Source organism: Ammospiza nelsoni, chromosome 13 (assembly GCF_027579445.1).
Source record: "Ammospiza nelsoni isolate bAmmNel1 chromosome 13, bAmmNel1.pri, whole genome shotgun sequence".
NCBI classification, from domain to species: Eukaryota; Metazoa; Chordata; class Aves; order Passeriformes; family Passerellidae; genus Ammospiza; species Ammospiza nelsoni.
Genome location: NC_080645.1, coordinates 18,557,215 through 18,573,935, shown reverse-complemented (window position 1 = coordinate 18,573,935; position 16,721 = coordinate 18,557,215). Strand labels below are relative to the sequence as shown.

Genomic DNA, 16,721 nt, shown 5'->3' with positions numbered 1-16,721 from the left:
AAACTTATTCCAAACCCCACCAAAAGAAAGACTTGTAAGAACCCCTTTTATTTAAATACATTATTTGGTCTGTAAATAATTGGCAGAAGTTGCCTGTGCAAGCTAATATCTAATGAAATGCATTTGAGGGCATGTCACCCCCAAAATGACAAAAAGAAATAATAAATTTACTTGCCAAAGGAAAAATAACCCTTCTTGCTGGGAAATACAGGGAAAAACTGCTGAAACACTGGGAAGGGAAGGGAAGGGAAGGGAAGGGAAGGGAAGGGAAGGGAAGGGAAGGGAAGGGAAGGGAAGGGAAGGGAAGGGAAGGGAAGGGAAGGGAAGGGAAGGGAAGGGAAGGGAAGGGAAGGGAAGGGAAATAAAGCTCTTTAGAAATCCACAGATCTTCTCCACCTGGAGAACTGAGGCCACAGCAGCTCCTGGCACCCAGGTGGGTGTGATAATTCTTTCAGATGTGACAAAAGGGTGGTTTGATGTTTGGAGAATAGACAAGAAAACAGCTTTTTCCTCCAGCCAGTACAGCCATCACATCAATCTTTAGATATTTCTAAAGCTATGACATGAATTTAAAAATTGGAGAGTGGCAGAAAAAAATAAAACATTCCAGAAAAGAAACAAGAATAATTACATTATGAAGAAATGTTGTACTTTGTGTCCACAATTTGACACACAAACCTTCTGCAATCTCATGATCCTCTTACCAATTGTGCAAGGTTGCAGTGCATTGGGAGATTTTATTTGTGAAGAGTTTAAATACTTAAAATTAGGAAGTTTTTCAATTGCATTGCTAAAGCCCATGCAAAACTTCCATGCTGTCCTACAGCAAAGCCTTGTGCACCTTGTACAAAATAATTGTGTGCCATGAGATGCAGTAATCTTCACAAAATTATCAGTTATTAATAGCCCCTGAGTAATGCAAAATAGAGGGAAGAAAATTCAGCCAATACAAGAGATTAATGCAAAACTGAGAGAGGAAAGTTCAGCCAACACAAGAAGAGAAGGAGCTGCAGGTTTCAGCTGGTCCAGCAGCCCCAGCACAGGGTAAAGCAGCAGCTTTAGGTATTTCCATCCTACAAAACTTTCATTCAAAACCCCTCCTAAATTCCCCCCGTGCCTCAGGGAGAGTGCCCTGGGATGGAGAATTGGGAAGAATAAATACACAAAAATCCAAGTTCCAGCCTTACTGTTGAGCCTGTTGATTCTCCACAACTTCTCTGGGCCGGATTGCTTGCTGAGCTCAAATTTGAATGGGTCTGTGTTGGGATGAAGGTCCTTGTCTGATGCTCCTAGAACCACGACCCTGAGATCTTTTGCATCATCACAAACTTTTGCCAGTGTTGGATAAAGGGATGGGACATTGTCATTGACATCCTCCAAGGTGATGTGCAAAGTTCCTGTGCCCGTAGCAGGAGGGTTACCTAGAGGAAAAAAACAAACATCTGTTTATTAAATCACATTTCCATAAACTCTTGCTCCTATTTGCACCTGCAGGCTTGCAAAGGGGAAATAATTTTTTATTGTTCTTACCTCTTTTATATGGAAATTATTGCTTAAAAAACCTGATGAGTCACTCTTGTAAATTCATTGCTGATTTTCAGAATGAAGCCTGTCTGATTCTCTACAGTACGGAAAATTATTCTAAGGAAACCTCTGGGAGAGGAATATTTTGAAGTTAAAATGAGAGTAGGACATGAATAGATATCTGGAACAGAATCTGTTCATCAGCACATACTGAGAGAAACATACTGGGAACCATCCCCCAGATAGATAGCACAGTGTTCAAAGAATGAAGAATAAGAAGTGAGAGGAGAAAGAGGGAGGAATCGGATGCTGAGGTGGTGCCCAGAAGCAGAACAGCACCAGATCATCCCCAGCAGCCCTGAGGGCCACGAGCAGCTCTGTCAGCAGCACTGAAACGTGCCAGAGGTGCCAGAGCAGCCCTGGGCAATGAGCTGGGTTATTCACCCTGAGCTTTAAGCCTTGCAGAGTGATTGCCAGCCTGCCCTGGGAGCCAGCTGCAGAGTGAGCCTGCTGTTTGCTCGCCCTGCAGGGCTCAGCGCCAGGCTGGCAGTGACAAACCAGCCCTGGTGGCCCTGGGGGAGCTGGGCAGGCTGAGTTTGCCCGCTGGGAGCAGCACCTCACCTCCAGGGCTGAGCCAGGAGCTGACAGGCGGCAATAACCTGCAGAGGTGAGCCTGGCTGAGCCAGCCACACGCTGCCTTCAGCCCAGCAGCTCCTTTGGCACCTTGGGAAAATCACCTCAGACTTTTCTGAGTGCACATTTCGTCCTTTACTGTGCCTGGCACTGAAATGCTGCACTCATGGGTTGTTTATTCCTTTTTTTTTTTTTCTGGTTTAGCACAGGGAAGTGTGATCCCTGCACTTCCCTGAGCAGAACAGTCTTACAAGTTGTGAGTTCTACAGAGCTCTACAACAAGGCAAAAATGGAGTTGTGTCTCTTTCTTTATAAGGTTTCTTTAGGATAAACTGTTTATTTAAGAAATGACACCTAAATAATTTATATTTTAAACCTAATAACTAACTACTTGACACTCACCATGTGGACTTTTTTATTTAAACTATTCAAACCTATGAGAAAGAAGGTGAAGAAGAAGGTAAATATGAAGGATCAGTCTCTACTTTTAAACTCCTATTTTGTTTTATGTCTAATACTATATTCTAAAACTTTAAAGTTTTCTACTGTGTGATATTACACACTTCAATTCAAACTACACACTCATAATAGTTCTATTATTTAATTTTACAATTTCTTTATGGCTTTAGGTCAAATGCAGTAGGGGGTCAGTGTCTGTCAGTACAGAAAGTCTAAAATTCTCAGTGATCAGGTGTCACAGACATCTTTTATGAAAAATCCTTTCCTTAAGATTTTTCCTCCTGAGAAGCTGGGAGGCCTCAGGAACAAAATGCAAACAATGGTTATCTGCTGCTGTGGAATGCAACAGATGCATCTGGGATTGGTCTCATTTAATTGTTTTTAATTAATGGCCAATCACAGTCAGCTGGCTCAGACAGAGAGCCTGAGACAGAGCCTTTGTTATCATTCTTTCTTTTTCTATTCATAGCCAGCCTTCTGATGAAATCCTTTCTTCTATTATTTTAGTATAGTTTTAATATAATATCTGTCATAAAATCATAAATCAAGCCTTCTGAAACAGGGAGTCAGATCCTCATTTCTTCCCTCATCCTCAGACCCCTGTGAACACGGTCCCAACCCACATAAACCCTTCCCAGATGGATTTGTGGGCTGCAGTTAACCCCTGCAGCACCAGGGCAGGGTCCCACAGCATTTCCAGCTCAGCCCTTCAGCACAGCCCACAGCAGCCCCATAACCCAGGCTTTTCAAAGGAAACCCACAGCACATTGTAATAAACTGAATTATTGCTGTGCTGGGAGAGCATCCCAAGGCAGAAACAAGCACCCCATGGTCTGGATCTGATAAACTGCTGCCTGCAGCAGAATGCAATTAGTCCTTTCAATAACAAATGTTACTGATGGTGACACTTCATCTGTTTCCTGAGACCAGAAATGCATCACAAAGGCTGAATGTTCATCCTTCTCCAGCCCTGCCCTCCCTTCTCATCTCACACTTTGTCATCAGCAGGGTTAGGCTTGAGTTCTTTTCAATGAAAAAGAAACTATTTTTCACTTTTTATTGGACTAATTGAATTTACAGAAAGACTCCCATACGTTTTTTGTTCTTGATATATTATTAAGTAAAGTCATACTGCAGAATGGATGAAAAGACATTCTGGTATTTGAAATATGATCATAAAAGCCAGCCTTTCATGCACTTAATTAAACTGCTGTCTTTAATTTTGAATGCATTATTTCCACACTGGACTGATAATGTCTTATGTGCTGCCCTTCTTATCTTTCTCTGAAGTCAGTAATATTAAAATCTGCCTTTTGAAATGAAGAAGCCAACAGATTTATGGATGTCCTGCTACTTTGTCACACACAGATATGGCTGTGTTCTCCCTGTTGTGCAAATGTTTCACTCTTTGTATGGTTCAGAACTTGGGCAAATATTACAGATAAAAAAAAAAAGAGTGAAAGGAAATTGCTTCTGTCCATTTCAATGACTTATTCTCTGCTTGGTTTATTTATAATGATTTAAACAAAAATCTTTCATTGATTTATGAAGACCTCCAAAAGAAAAGCAAGCAAATGTCAGGGTCATAAACTGGAGCTTGTTAACACACGTCATAAAAATGTAACACGAAATGAATCAAGCAAAAATGGCCACAACTCATCCATTGGGAATATGTGACTTTCATAAATTTGATGGTATTATGCTGTTGAAATAATTTAAAATCCCATGATCTCCAGACGCCTTTGATTTTGAAAGGAAAGTTACCCATAGAATATTTTCATTCTGAAGTAAAACTGTTAATTTGCATTACCAAACCTTGTGGCTGAGAGCAGAATTAATGAGCAGAGCAGGACCTAAAGGGTCCAACAATCCTGGGGAGAAGCTTTTCCAGCGAGCTGTGATCCCAATTGCCACTGAGCAGAACTGGCCATCCCTCCTGAGGATGAACATTTAAATACTTGGGTGCCTTTCGAGCCCAAATAGAGAAAGAAAGAGAGAATTCCAAACTCCCAGAAGTGGCACATCTGGGAATACACCATGGCCATCATAGGAGTGAAACAGCATCACTGGTTTGGGTAAAAGCTGCTGAAACAGAGATTGAAGGATGGAGAATTTCACAGTGAAACAAAGTGGAAACTTGGTGGTGAACTGAGTCTCCAATGCAAGGGGCTGTAACCAGGAAATGTGGATTTTAAACTGGATTTTATTGCTGCCAGCATAAATGACCATGTTGCTACCACCAGTTGAAAAATTAGTTTGAAAATAAGTGTTATAGAAAAAGATACTTTGTTTACTTTTAATGATTGAATCCTAATGAAAAGATGCACAGAATAATATCAGAATTATTAAAGTCACACAAATTACACACTGCTCCTCAAACATGAACAGTGCTTCTCATGCTCTCTAGTGATGCTGCTCTGAGAAGCTAAACACAAATTTCTGTCTCATCCCTCACATGGGGTTTTTTCCCCGCCATATGGTGTTGCTGTGCTCAGAGAATCTGTGTGAGCTCGGAGCTTTGGCAGGGATCCCTGCAGACAGTTCTGCGCTCGGGGGGAGCTCAGCTCATGGCTCAGCCAGAGCAAACGGAACCAGGGCAGGGGAGACGCCAAAATTTGGGTGAGCTGCTCACACAACTGCTCTACTCAAACCATGTGCTGATATTTTGTCCCTAATTCCCCATGAATTCAAATTTCCTGTGCATTTTCCATCTATATTAACATATGGATGATTTGTAAAACATATAAAATAGAAAAATAAAATAAAATATTAATAATAAATAATATTTTAATATTTATATTAATATTAATATATCATAAATATATTATTAAATATAGATATTGAATATATAAAGTGAAATATAAAATATATAAAAGAAAAATTATATATTACACATTTATATATAATACATAAAAATATATTATCTATAGTAAATATATAAAAAGATAGTAAATATAATATATAACATAAAATAAATATAATACATAATATATAATATATAATATATAATATATAATATATAATATATAATATATAATATATAATATATAATATATAATATATAATATATAATATATATTAGATAATAGATAATAGATAATAGATAATTAAATATAATCGAAAAGAAATATAATATAGGAAATGTATAATGAATATATAAATATGTATTATATATTTTACATATAATATATAATACAGAATGTATATTTATATATTCATTAAAATGAATATATATGTATTATATATTTTATATACTATATATAGTAAATATAGAATATATATTATATATTCTATACTTCTTATATAATATATATTATATACTATATACTATATATAGTAAATATAGAATATATTTACTGAAAATATATAAATAAATAAATATTTATATATCTATATATAGTTTATATATATTATTATATATTATAATAGAAGTTTATAATATATTTTATTTATATTATAATATGAGTTTATATATGTATATATTTAGATATAATCTATGAAATAGATATTATATAAATTATATAGAAAATATATAAAATAAAAAATATCTGCATGTTTAAAAAATATCAGGACACCTGTAATGCTGTTGGCTTCTTCTAAAGTTCCAACCCTTCATTTATCCCCTCAAATAAAACATGCAGCTCCTGTTTGTGAGTAATTACATTTCAGAAGAGCCCAGCTCTCTCAGCATCTCCAATTGCTACTGACATCTGCCATCCGTCTTAAATACTGTTTTCAGCATTCCCATTTCTTTTTCCAATCATGAGTCCATGATGACAAATTAAAACAATATTTTGTGTGCAATTCATATTTTACTGAAATGTAAAATGGCAAGAAAAGGATGAGTCTTCAATTTATTTTCTCTTCTCAATTAATACAGCAATTAAGATAAGGGGGATAAAACTGGCTTAATTGGGTTGCCATGGTAACTAATTGCCTGATTTCTTCAAAAATAGCGTGGTTTAGGTGGAATCAATCTGTGGTAATTGAATTATGCGCATCATGGAGAGAGGAGACAGGTTAGATACATGTCAGGAGAAGTTCTAATTGCACAGTGCCGCAATTCTCTTTGTTATCCAGCTTTTCCTGGGTGCTGTGTGTTACTGCTCATCACACAGAGGACAGAATACAAAGTTTTCTTTCCAATGATTAGCAGTGCCAAGACATGCACAATAAATTGGATTCAGGATTGCTTGGGTTCAGCTGCTCCTTGGAAACACAGGCAAAAGTGAGAAAAAACTAGACCCTGATTCACCATTTCTTCCTTTTGCTCAGGAAAAGTGAGGCAGTGCCACAGCTCACGAGTGCAGCTCGTGAGTGCAGCCCACAGCAAAGTCCAAGTTGCTTTTTGCTTAAACTGCCAGTGTAGCTCAAGGCAAACCCTGAACTCACAGCTAAAATTACTTCTAATGATATTTATTTCTTTGTTTAATGCAGCTGAAGTTCTATTCCCAAATTTTGCCTCAGTAGCTCCCTGGTGACAGGAATGACAGGGAGGGAATGTGGAATGCTCACACTGCATCAGACTCACTGGGAGAATATTTCTCTTTAGGTGGGGCCCCACTGGGATGGCATCCAACCACCCCCAAAAAAGTGGAATCCAACCTCACTTTGCATTTAACCCAACCAGCAAGATTAGTGTGTCTTTATTTGTCACCAGGTGACAAATAATGGACTACATAGGTGGGTTTTCTATGGGTCAAGCAACCAAAAATACCCAAAGATTTTGTTTTTAAAGAGATAGAAAAAGGCTACACAATGGGATATTAATTGCACCAAAAAAAGAGTGATTCTTGTATAAATAAGATAAATCTGGGGATGAATTATTATTCATTCCTCTAAAAGGAAATGGAGAAATGAATTTTATCTTTTAAAGATTTCACAGATTTTCCAGGTATTTTTCAGCTTCACCTCCAGCCATGGTTTTCTCCTCCCTCACTTTTTCTAGATTGTGACTCAAACTCTCAGAATTCAGGGAAAAGGAAAAAAAAGACCTTTCCTGGAGAGGTGCTAGCATGGCGGAATGAGAAAAACACGCAGGTGCTCTGCTTTGTGATCCTCATCCCAAATTCAGTGAGCAATGGGCTCTGCAGGATGGCACCACAGAGCACATTCGGAAGCTCTGTTCCACACAGGTTTCTCAAACCCAAAAGATTTCTCCTCTCATGGAATGAGCAAAATCCCTTTTGGCAGAAAAGCTCCCAATAATGCTGTGATGCTGCATTGGGTTCAGGGATTGGAGTGCCAAATAAAATGATCACCATTGTTGGCACTTTTGTTAATTTAATGAAACCTCTGATGTTTCCCAAGTTTGCATATACCTGAATTTGCCCCATTATCAGCTCATTCTCAGATTAAACACAGTTCATGACACTTTAATGTGTTAACTCTGTTGCATGGTATTTCCTACCAGGGTTTAATTTCTTCTTTAATAGGCCAGAGACTCTGTGGTCACACAGGTCTTTAATAAAAAGTTTTCAAATTCTAAAGACACTAAGTTGACCTTTTACTGAAATCAAATGTACTGAGAAAATTGGGATATTTCTTCCAAAAAGTCCTTTTCAAAGTGTAATGCACCCCTATAAAAGGTCAAAATTTATTATCAATAAATTAACAGTGTTTCCATCAAATTTGCTGTTACACATTGTTTCAAGTGTGTTTGGGAAGATACAGGAACTGTTTGGATCAGGAATAACATAATTCATACTTTACCACCTTTAGCTGCAGTTAATTTGATAATGCTGAGAAATAATATCATAAAGGTCAGAAAGAATCTCATAAAGAGCCAGCTTATTTCCTGCAGTGGAGTGACTCCATTTTCTCTGTCCCTTTCATTGTTCCTGTCCTACTGGTAAAGTGATATCCCCAAAAAAGATAAAGATGTGACAGGTTTATACAAAGAAACACCAAGCACAAAGCTCCAGGTTTTACTTGTGACAGAAATATCCAACTCTTTACAGATAAAAAAGAAAAAATAAAATGCCCTGGCACTTGCTCCCTGCACTGAAGTGTAATAACTAGGAGTCAGATGGAACTGGTGATAGATTCTCCACTGACATCAGCAAAAGGGGATGGAAAAAGGAGAAAGGAGAAAGGAAAAGGGAGAAAGGAAAAAGGAAGAAGGAAAAAGGATCACTGTGGGGTTTGTTTGCAGCTGTCTGCACTCCTCCCCAGGACAGCACTCAAATGTAAGGTTATTTTATAAAGGGGTGAGCATGGAACACAGGGGGACAACAGAACCTTTTCTGTAAGCAGGTAAATGCTATGAACTCTAATTAATATTTATATTTATGTTTTAGAATATGGCTCATGCACTTCAGCAATGGCTAAGACAAAAGGTTTTAGATTATTTTAGAGTTATTCACTATAAATTCTGTTAAAGATGATCACACATCTTGCAGTGCCTGGGAGCTGCTGTGTGTGCCAGTTCCCAGTGCTGGGCAGTGCCCTGGGCATCACCTGAGCTCTCTGGATTTCCAGGACAGGGAAGGAAAGCCTGATAAAATCAACTTTCCCATTGCCTGTGCCATCTCAGATTTGACTGAGAGATGAGCTGAGAGGCCAAAGGAAATAAAAACCTCCACTGAATGCTTTTGCAAAAAGAGTTTCTGCTAAAGTATTTCTTTTTTTCCTCTCCTTCCTTTTCACCACAAGTCAGTTAGCCCAAGCAAATGACTTGCTCTATTGGAAATGCCTCTAAATTTTCACTTTATTGCCCTGTTTCATTTGGCAGTTCTTAATCCTGCTCTTGGCTGCCCGCTCACTGAGAAGTCCCAGGCATTTTCACTGGCTTTAGACAGGCTCCACTTATTAACCTGAAGAGAGAGGTCTGCAGCCCATGGACAATGCTGCTCTAAGGAGGTGCAGATAGTTCTGTTCAATCTGATTTTTCCCCCTTTTCAGTTAACACAACCTTCTTTTAGAGTCCTGAACTAATTCTGTATTCATTTCATAGCATTTTCCCACAATTTGGTTTCTCATCTATTGCAATATTTCAAGTTGGACATTAGCCCTGATGGCTGCAGAGATAAAGTGGTTTCCCAGCAGTGCTAGATCACAGTGCCAGCCTGGAAACAAATTTGGGAACACTTCCCAGGGATGCTGTCAGTCCCAGCTGTCCCTGCAGGGGCAAGGCAGAGCCCAGCCTGCTGAGATCAACCCCCAGACCTCCCTGGCTGCTTTAGCCAGAGTCATTCATCCAGGCCAGCAGGAAATTTTCCCGCTTCCCAGCCCATCTCTAACTTGAATTTGCTCCCCAAGCTGCCTGGTAATTAATGCAGAGGTGATGCAGGGCACAAGGTTAATATCAGCTAATTAAGTTCTGCTGTTTATTCCCACTGCCACGTGTGGCAGGGCTGCTGATGGCAGGAAAAGATCATTATTAACCCCTTAGCATGACAGTCCTGAGTGCACACGTGTGGTTTGTGATCATTGCATTCACAGGAGTCAATAATGCTGGAGAAGATGAACTCCTGCACTGACAGAGTCACAAATAAACACAATTACAGGGGCTGCAATCAGGTGCTGCCTCAGAATCCCAAGTGAACAGGATTCCTTTGCTCTGCTGTCCAGCACAGCTTCCCTTTCTCTCATTTATCCTCAATAGAAAAAAAAAAAATCTGAGAATTAAAAGCAGTGAAGTTCTGGGTTTAGAATAAACGAGCAAGGCCTAAGTTGTACATAAAGGTGTTCCCAAAAATCCACATTACTCAGGCTGGTTCCCACAGCCAAGAACACTCATGTCCTTTCTCCATCTATTCTCTGTGACAATATCTGACTTCACCTTTAAAACACAACTTTGTCCTTTGGGTAACCCCTCAGTAATACCCCAAATTTTTACTTTCATGGTGAGATGACATTTCCCAGTGCACCTGATTTTGAGATGCATTAAAAATAGAAAAAAAAATCCAATAGCAAGCAAAAGACAGAAATATGTTTAGTGCTACATTTTCCCCCAGAAATTTCCTAAGGAAAATATGTATATTAATATATAAGTAAATCATCTCCTCAGCAGATTTTTTTTTTTCTCTTATACTTAAGGCGATATTTTCTTTCTCCTGTCAGGCCCTGCAAATGTTCCCGGAGTCATGTGCTTATAAAAATGTAGAATTACTCTCTCAAAAAGAGCATTTTACAATTCATCACCAGAGCTAAACCAGCTGCAGCTGTGAAAAAGTGTTAGCATATTAGCTGTTATATTACAGGCAAATCTTTTATTTATTTTGTGCCTTTAGCTCAGGAGATTTGAAACCTTCAAGATTTGCTCTTTCTTCCTCTGCTCCAGAGTCACTCTCTGGATTTTCCTTAGATAGCTCAATTTGGATTCTGTTTGACAGGAGGAACTTTAGTACACACAATATGCAAAAACTGTTCCTTTTTAACAAGGAGTTTAGTTGTGTTTTTATTGTCACTGTCATTGTAGTGAATAGATTATAATCCAGCATATCAAGGATGAGCTGTTATTGGTATTTAAGTGCCTCAGGCACGCTGACTGCTCAAATATTGTGAAGAAATTAACTCTGATTAGGAAGATTTATCACATTTCCAAGAATGTTTCTAGACTAATTACACCTAGCATTAAGACATCAGTGTAGGAATAAATCTGTAAGGTTTAAAGCTAAATTAAAGCTGTTATAAATTTGTAAGTTTCAAGTTAATTCCTCTTTGCAAGTTTCAAGTTAATTCCTCTTTCTTCTGGTTTCTAAAATGGTCTCCAATACATTTAGGTGGCCACAGAAAAGTGATGCAGAACCTGGTTAATTTTACACGTGTGATGCCTTGTGAGGGCTGAGCTGGAGCAGAGGCTGGGCAGAGTTAATGAATAAAGCAGGGATTTATTAAAAGGATCTCCTCCATGGATCCACCTTGGGCAGCACAAGAGCCCAGCCAGGCCTGCACCCAAGATGAACCAAAATGGTCCCAAAATGAACCCAAGATGAACCAAAACGGTCCCAAAATGAACCCAGGATGACCCAAAATGGTCCCAAAATGAACCCAGGATGAACCAAAATGGCCCCAAAATGAACCCAAGATGAACCAAAACGGTCCCAAAATGAACCCAGGATGACCCAAAATGGTCCCAAAATGAACCCAGGATGAACCAAAATGGCCCCAAAATGAACCCAGGATGACCAAAAATGGCCCCAAAATGAACCCAGGATGAACCAAAATGGCTCCAAAATGAACCCAAGATGAACCAAAATGGTCCCAAAATGAACCCAAGATGACCCAAAATGGCCCCAAAATGCTCGAGCGCTCCCGGGGTCTCTCCCTGGGATCAGCTCTGCTCCATTTGCACCTTGCAGTTCATTGTCCCATTGCAGCTTTAGCCCCTGCAGTCCCACCCTGCTTGTTTTTCTCTCTCCAGCCCACGGTGTTTGTGCTCCTGGGCTGAGATTTGGATCATTTGTCCTTGGTGCCCAGCTGGAGCAGGAATTGTTTTGTGTCCCTGCTCTGTGCACAGAGCTCAGCATCCCCTGATGTGAGCCCAGACCCACACACTAAAGCAGCACAGAATGGGAAAAACAGAAAAGCCAAACCTGAGGCATCACTTGCAGCGTTCAGAACAGAGCATTTCAAGCAGGAAATTCAGGATTTTGCCCGAGGGGTCACTCACCACTGTCGATGGCCAGGAACAGAGCAGTGTAGATGTTGTTGTGCACGAAGGGAGATTCCCTGTCCAGCACTGCCGTGGTGCCAACGGTGCCGTTGGTGGGGTTGATTTCCAGCCACCCTGCTGGGTCCTTGTACACTGAATACCTGAACAAAAGGGCAGAAGTTGTTAGCAAATTATAAATCTGAACGTCAAAGAAATGCATTGCTGCAAAGGAATCTGTCTGGGCACTCACTGGCTTCCACAGTGGATCTCTTCATATTGCAAAAACACAATTTAAGCTTGTGCCCTGCCTTACAGACAGTTCAGTGTTGTTAGAGGTTTGAGTCAATTCCTTTGGATATATATATATTTGTCCCAAAGTTTAGCAGAGAAATCAATATTTAGGATATTATATAAGACCTGTTTCCTAGTGCTGTGTTATACAGCCAGAACACTTCCAACAGCCTCTGCACCCGCACTCACCTCATGAATCCTGTCCCAGGATCCTCTTTCCAGACTCCAAATTCCAGTTGGACTAGAAGCTGTATTTTTAATTTATGTTTGAGAGGTTCTATTTTCTTTTTTCTTACCATTATTTATTTTGGGTGAGCTGGAAATGCGCTAAATTGTGGGGAATGGTGGCAGAAGAGACAGACAATGAATTCACCAGGTCAGGGGGAGGTGGTTACACCCAGCCCTGTTTGCACACTCTTGTTCTGCACTCTGGGGTCTGGAGCTTCCTCCTTCTGTTGATTAAATTCAGACATATCCACGTTGCCTCAGTCACAGTTTGGGAATGCTGTCTCCAAGATGCCCCAATATGAAATTCCCTGGTGTGCTTTTTTTCCTTTAATCAGCACAAATACTCAGCCCCCAAAACTGGAAATGTTTAGAGAGATTGGGGAGTGTACACACCAGGAACTTCCCTGAGCTTGACTGAAGCAATAAATATAAGAATGTTCATGATTAGGGCCTAACTCTATACAAAATTAAATATATTAAGTAAAGAACAATCCAGAGCTGAACTAACTGATACCAATTCCCTCTCCAATTAAATGTGTTTATATTTTAAACAAAAACTCCAATCATATAATCAATACCTGGGATAATAACCTGTTTATCTTTTTTGTAGTGAATTGTTATAGGTCATAAACCACCATACAACCTTTTATAGACATTTTAAATTACCAGCAATTGACATGGAACCTGTTATTGTTTAATGAGTCTGTGCCAAGGCAGTGCCTCACAGTTACATTCACCTGGAAGTGAATTCACCTGAAAGTTCTGTGTGATAATGTTGCAAAAAATATTAAAATTATCATTGCAAATATGAGGGAATAAGAAAAAACAAGACATTATTGAGGGGGTAAAAAAAGGTACAATTAAATAAAATTTCAGCCTCTAACAAAGTGCTGACAGACAGCCCTGCCCAGGCTGCTGCTTTTTACCACAACTTTGCTTCAGGCTTGAAAAATGGAATTTCCTGGGGGCTGCTGAGCCTGACTGTGGTGCACAGGAATATTCAGGCAGAGTGAACATCAAAACTTCAGCATATACAGCCAGGAAAAATTACACACCTTTATGAGCTCTTATGATGTTAAAATAAGTTAAAGAGCAGATCTGGCAACCAGAAACTTTTGGAATTTATGCAAAAAAAGAGATAAATAAGGAAAATAGTTGGCTTATTTATGCTGGCATAAAAAAGTAACTCAGAGTTTCACCACTGGCTTCCTCAGGAGCAGAAATTATCCCCTAGGGAATGTGTGGGAAAGAATCAAAGGAAAGCATTAGTGCACAGTGAGATCTTCCATAAACCCAACACGTCCTTCCTCCTAATAGCCATTTAAACATTAATCAATACCTCAGCTTTATCTCCCACAAAAATGAGTGCCTGCAACAGGAACAATGCAGATCATTTCATTTCACTTCTTTGTTTCTTCTTTTATTGTTGTTTTTATAACTTTGCAACAAAGGTATGCACAGAAATATGGAACAAGGGCAGCCTAAACAATTCCTAGTCTATTGTAAAATTGCAAATTCTCAATTAACCCCGAAACCATTTCAGAAGATTCAACACTTCTAAAGTAATGAGAATGTAAAATGGATTGTATTATCTTCCCTGATTGCTCTACAAAGCACTGTTGGCTGTGCAAATAAAAACCTGGATTGTATAACCTGTGATTTGGCACAGGATATTGTGAAAGTAGCACTTTGTCTTTCCCACCACATTTTTACTTATTGTAAGAGCATATTGCAGCACATTTCATTGGTTTTTGTTCCATTTTTTGAGGGCTCTGCTAGCAAAGGTTTAGAATGGACCCATCATAAAAAACATGATAAAAATAGAAGTTTTGAATGCAAAGATTCACTTCCCACTTTTGACTTGGGTGGGATCTGATTGCACAGCAGCTTTTAAAATCAGACTATTTTTTAGGCGGTTAAACATGAACTTTTCTAGATGTACCTGCTGTATCTGCAGTCCTGAGCACAGTGATGTATCAGATGTACACAGAGCTGTGCTCTCTGCTGTGCCAATTACTCTTTGGTTTGCTTTTATTCTGCTTTGCAGCAGTGCTGCTCATGGAGTTTGTTTCATTTTGGGTTTTTTTTCCTTTTACTTTTAAACTGTGCCAACAGCTCCCAGCTCCCAAGGGCTTGTGTGACGAGATGGAAGGGAAAGAGGGTGTGACACATTCTGACTGTGACCTCCTTGCTCTGGGTTCATGTCCTGGGGCTGTCTCAGCCAGGTATTGCAAAGAGAGCAGCAAAAGCAGCTCCCTCAGCCTGGAAATTGTCTGCTCCAATGTTCCAGTGCACACCCGGAACACAGAGCTCCAAAGAGACACAGAGAGGTTGTGGACGCACAGCAGAGGACAAATCAAAATTTGTACTTGGTCCAGAACTAAAATAGAATAGCGGATATATGGAAATTATTTAAAATTTACGAACAGCTTTGCATCAAGGCTGGTTGAAAAATCATGAGGCACCACCCCTAGGAAAAGTTCAGTTTTTTGGGAGAGGCTGGTGCAGCAATTACAGCACAAATATCACACCCAGAGAAGCAGTGGTGCTTCTCAGAGAAAGATAAAAAACCATCCCAAAATATAAGTGCAACATTAAAAACCTGGATGAGAACTCTATTGTGCTCTACATAGGGATGACATAATGCAGAGTTTTAGAGATCAGCCTGCTTCCCATGGAGCTCCCTCTTCTCCACTGTGCTCTCATTACCTTTTGCCTGCACTAATTAGGGCAGCATATGGCACCAGGAGGAGCAGAAAGGGAACCTTATTGCAGCACAGCAATTCTCCAGCTGAACCACACTCCACACTCATTACTGGGGACACACTGCAGTTTTTCTGCTTTTTGGCCATGAGATAACAAAGGTGTTCCTGCTCCCAGGCTGGATTAAAAGCTCTGGGGAGGGCAAAAACCATATATATATACACATATACACATATACCTATATACATATATATATACACACAAACATATATATATACATATATATAAACATATATACATATATAAAAATAATATATGTATGTATGTATGCTGGGAATGTACATATATATGTATATATATTTCAAAATATATTTATGTATAATATATTTAGATATATTATACATATATATATATATATATATATATATATATATATACAGCTGGCTCTCAAATTCCTGTCCCATGTGAAAATAAAACAATAACAACAATTCTCTAATGTATATTATAGTAATGTCACTATGCTGACATTTGATTTTGTAAAGATCATTTTTATACAGGTTCCAAGATTTTGTTGTTTAGGGTTTTTATTTTTCTTGGGTGTTTTTTGGTGTGTGGTTTTTTTGGTTGGTTTTTTTTTTTTTTGTTTTGTTTTTTTGTTTTGGGGGTTTTTGGGTTTGTTTGTTTGTTTGTTGTTTTTAATTTTAAAATGTTTGTAGCATTAAAGCCATTGGAAGAATGCTGTTGGAGCAGTTGGGGTGACATCCCTACCCATGGCAGGGGGGCTGCAATGAGATGATCTTTAAGAGCTCTTCCAACCCAAACCATTCTGTTATTCTGTGATTCATTTATTTTTTTTTCCAGATACTGAAAACCAATGTGGATTAATCAAATGTATTAATTATGAGGTGCAGGTGAATACAGAGGTTTGGATTCCATTTATTACTCAGATATAAAACCACTGCCCAGATATAAAAACCCTTCCCAAACAGGGAAGGGTGTGCAGGCTGTGTCTCTCTGCAGTCAAGGTTTGCTCCTGTTTGCATCTGCAGAAAACCATGCACCCATCTCCCCCATCTCACCTAAAATATTCCTCATCTCAGCTTTGTTTTGTTTGCCACATCAGGGATTTAACAGGCTGGCTTTCATCACAATCCTGAATCTCCAATGATACCATCAAAACAGATTGAAAAATCAGATGAAATTCAGTTTGCAGTCCCCCGCCACTGAGAAATGTCAAATGAGAAAATGGTCGACTAATTAGTTATTTGTGTGGAGAAATAATGGT

At 39.0% G+C, this 16,721-nt stretch overlaps 1 protein-coding gene across 2 annotated transcripts in view; it reads right to left on the bottom strand.

Moving 5' to 3' along the window:
- Positions 1 to 16,721, bottom strand: part of CDH13 (cadherin 13) — a 442,261-nt gene that overhangs the window by 17,109 nt on the left and 408,431 nt on the right. For both annotated transcript variants that reach the window (XM_059481271.1, XM_059481270.1), the window contains exons 11-12: positions 12,233 to 12,375; positions 1,188 to 1,421 (exon numbers count right to left, since the gene is read on the bottom strand). In XM_059481271.1, coding sequence (XP_059337254.1) covers positions 1,188 to 1,421; positions 12,233 to 12,375 — 377 coding nt within the window. The remainder of the gene's footprint in view (positions 1 to 1,187; positions 1,422 to 12,232; positions 12,376 to 16,721) is intronic.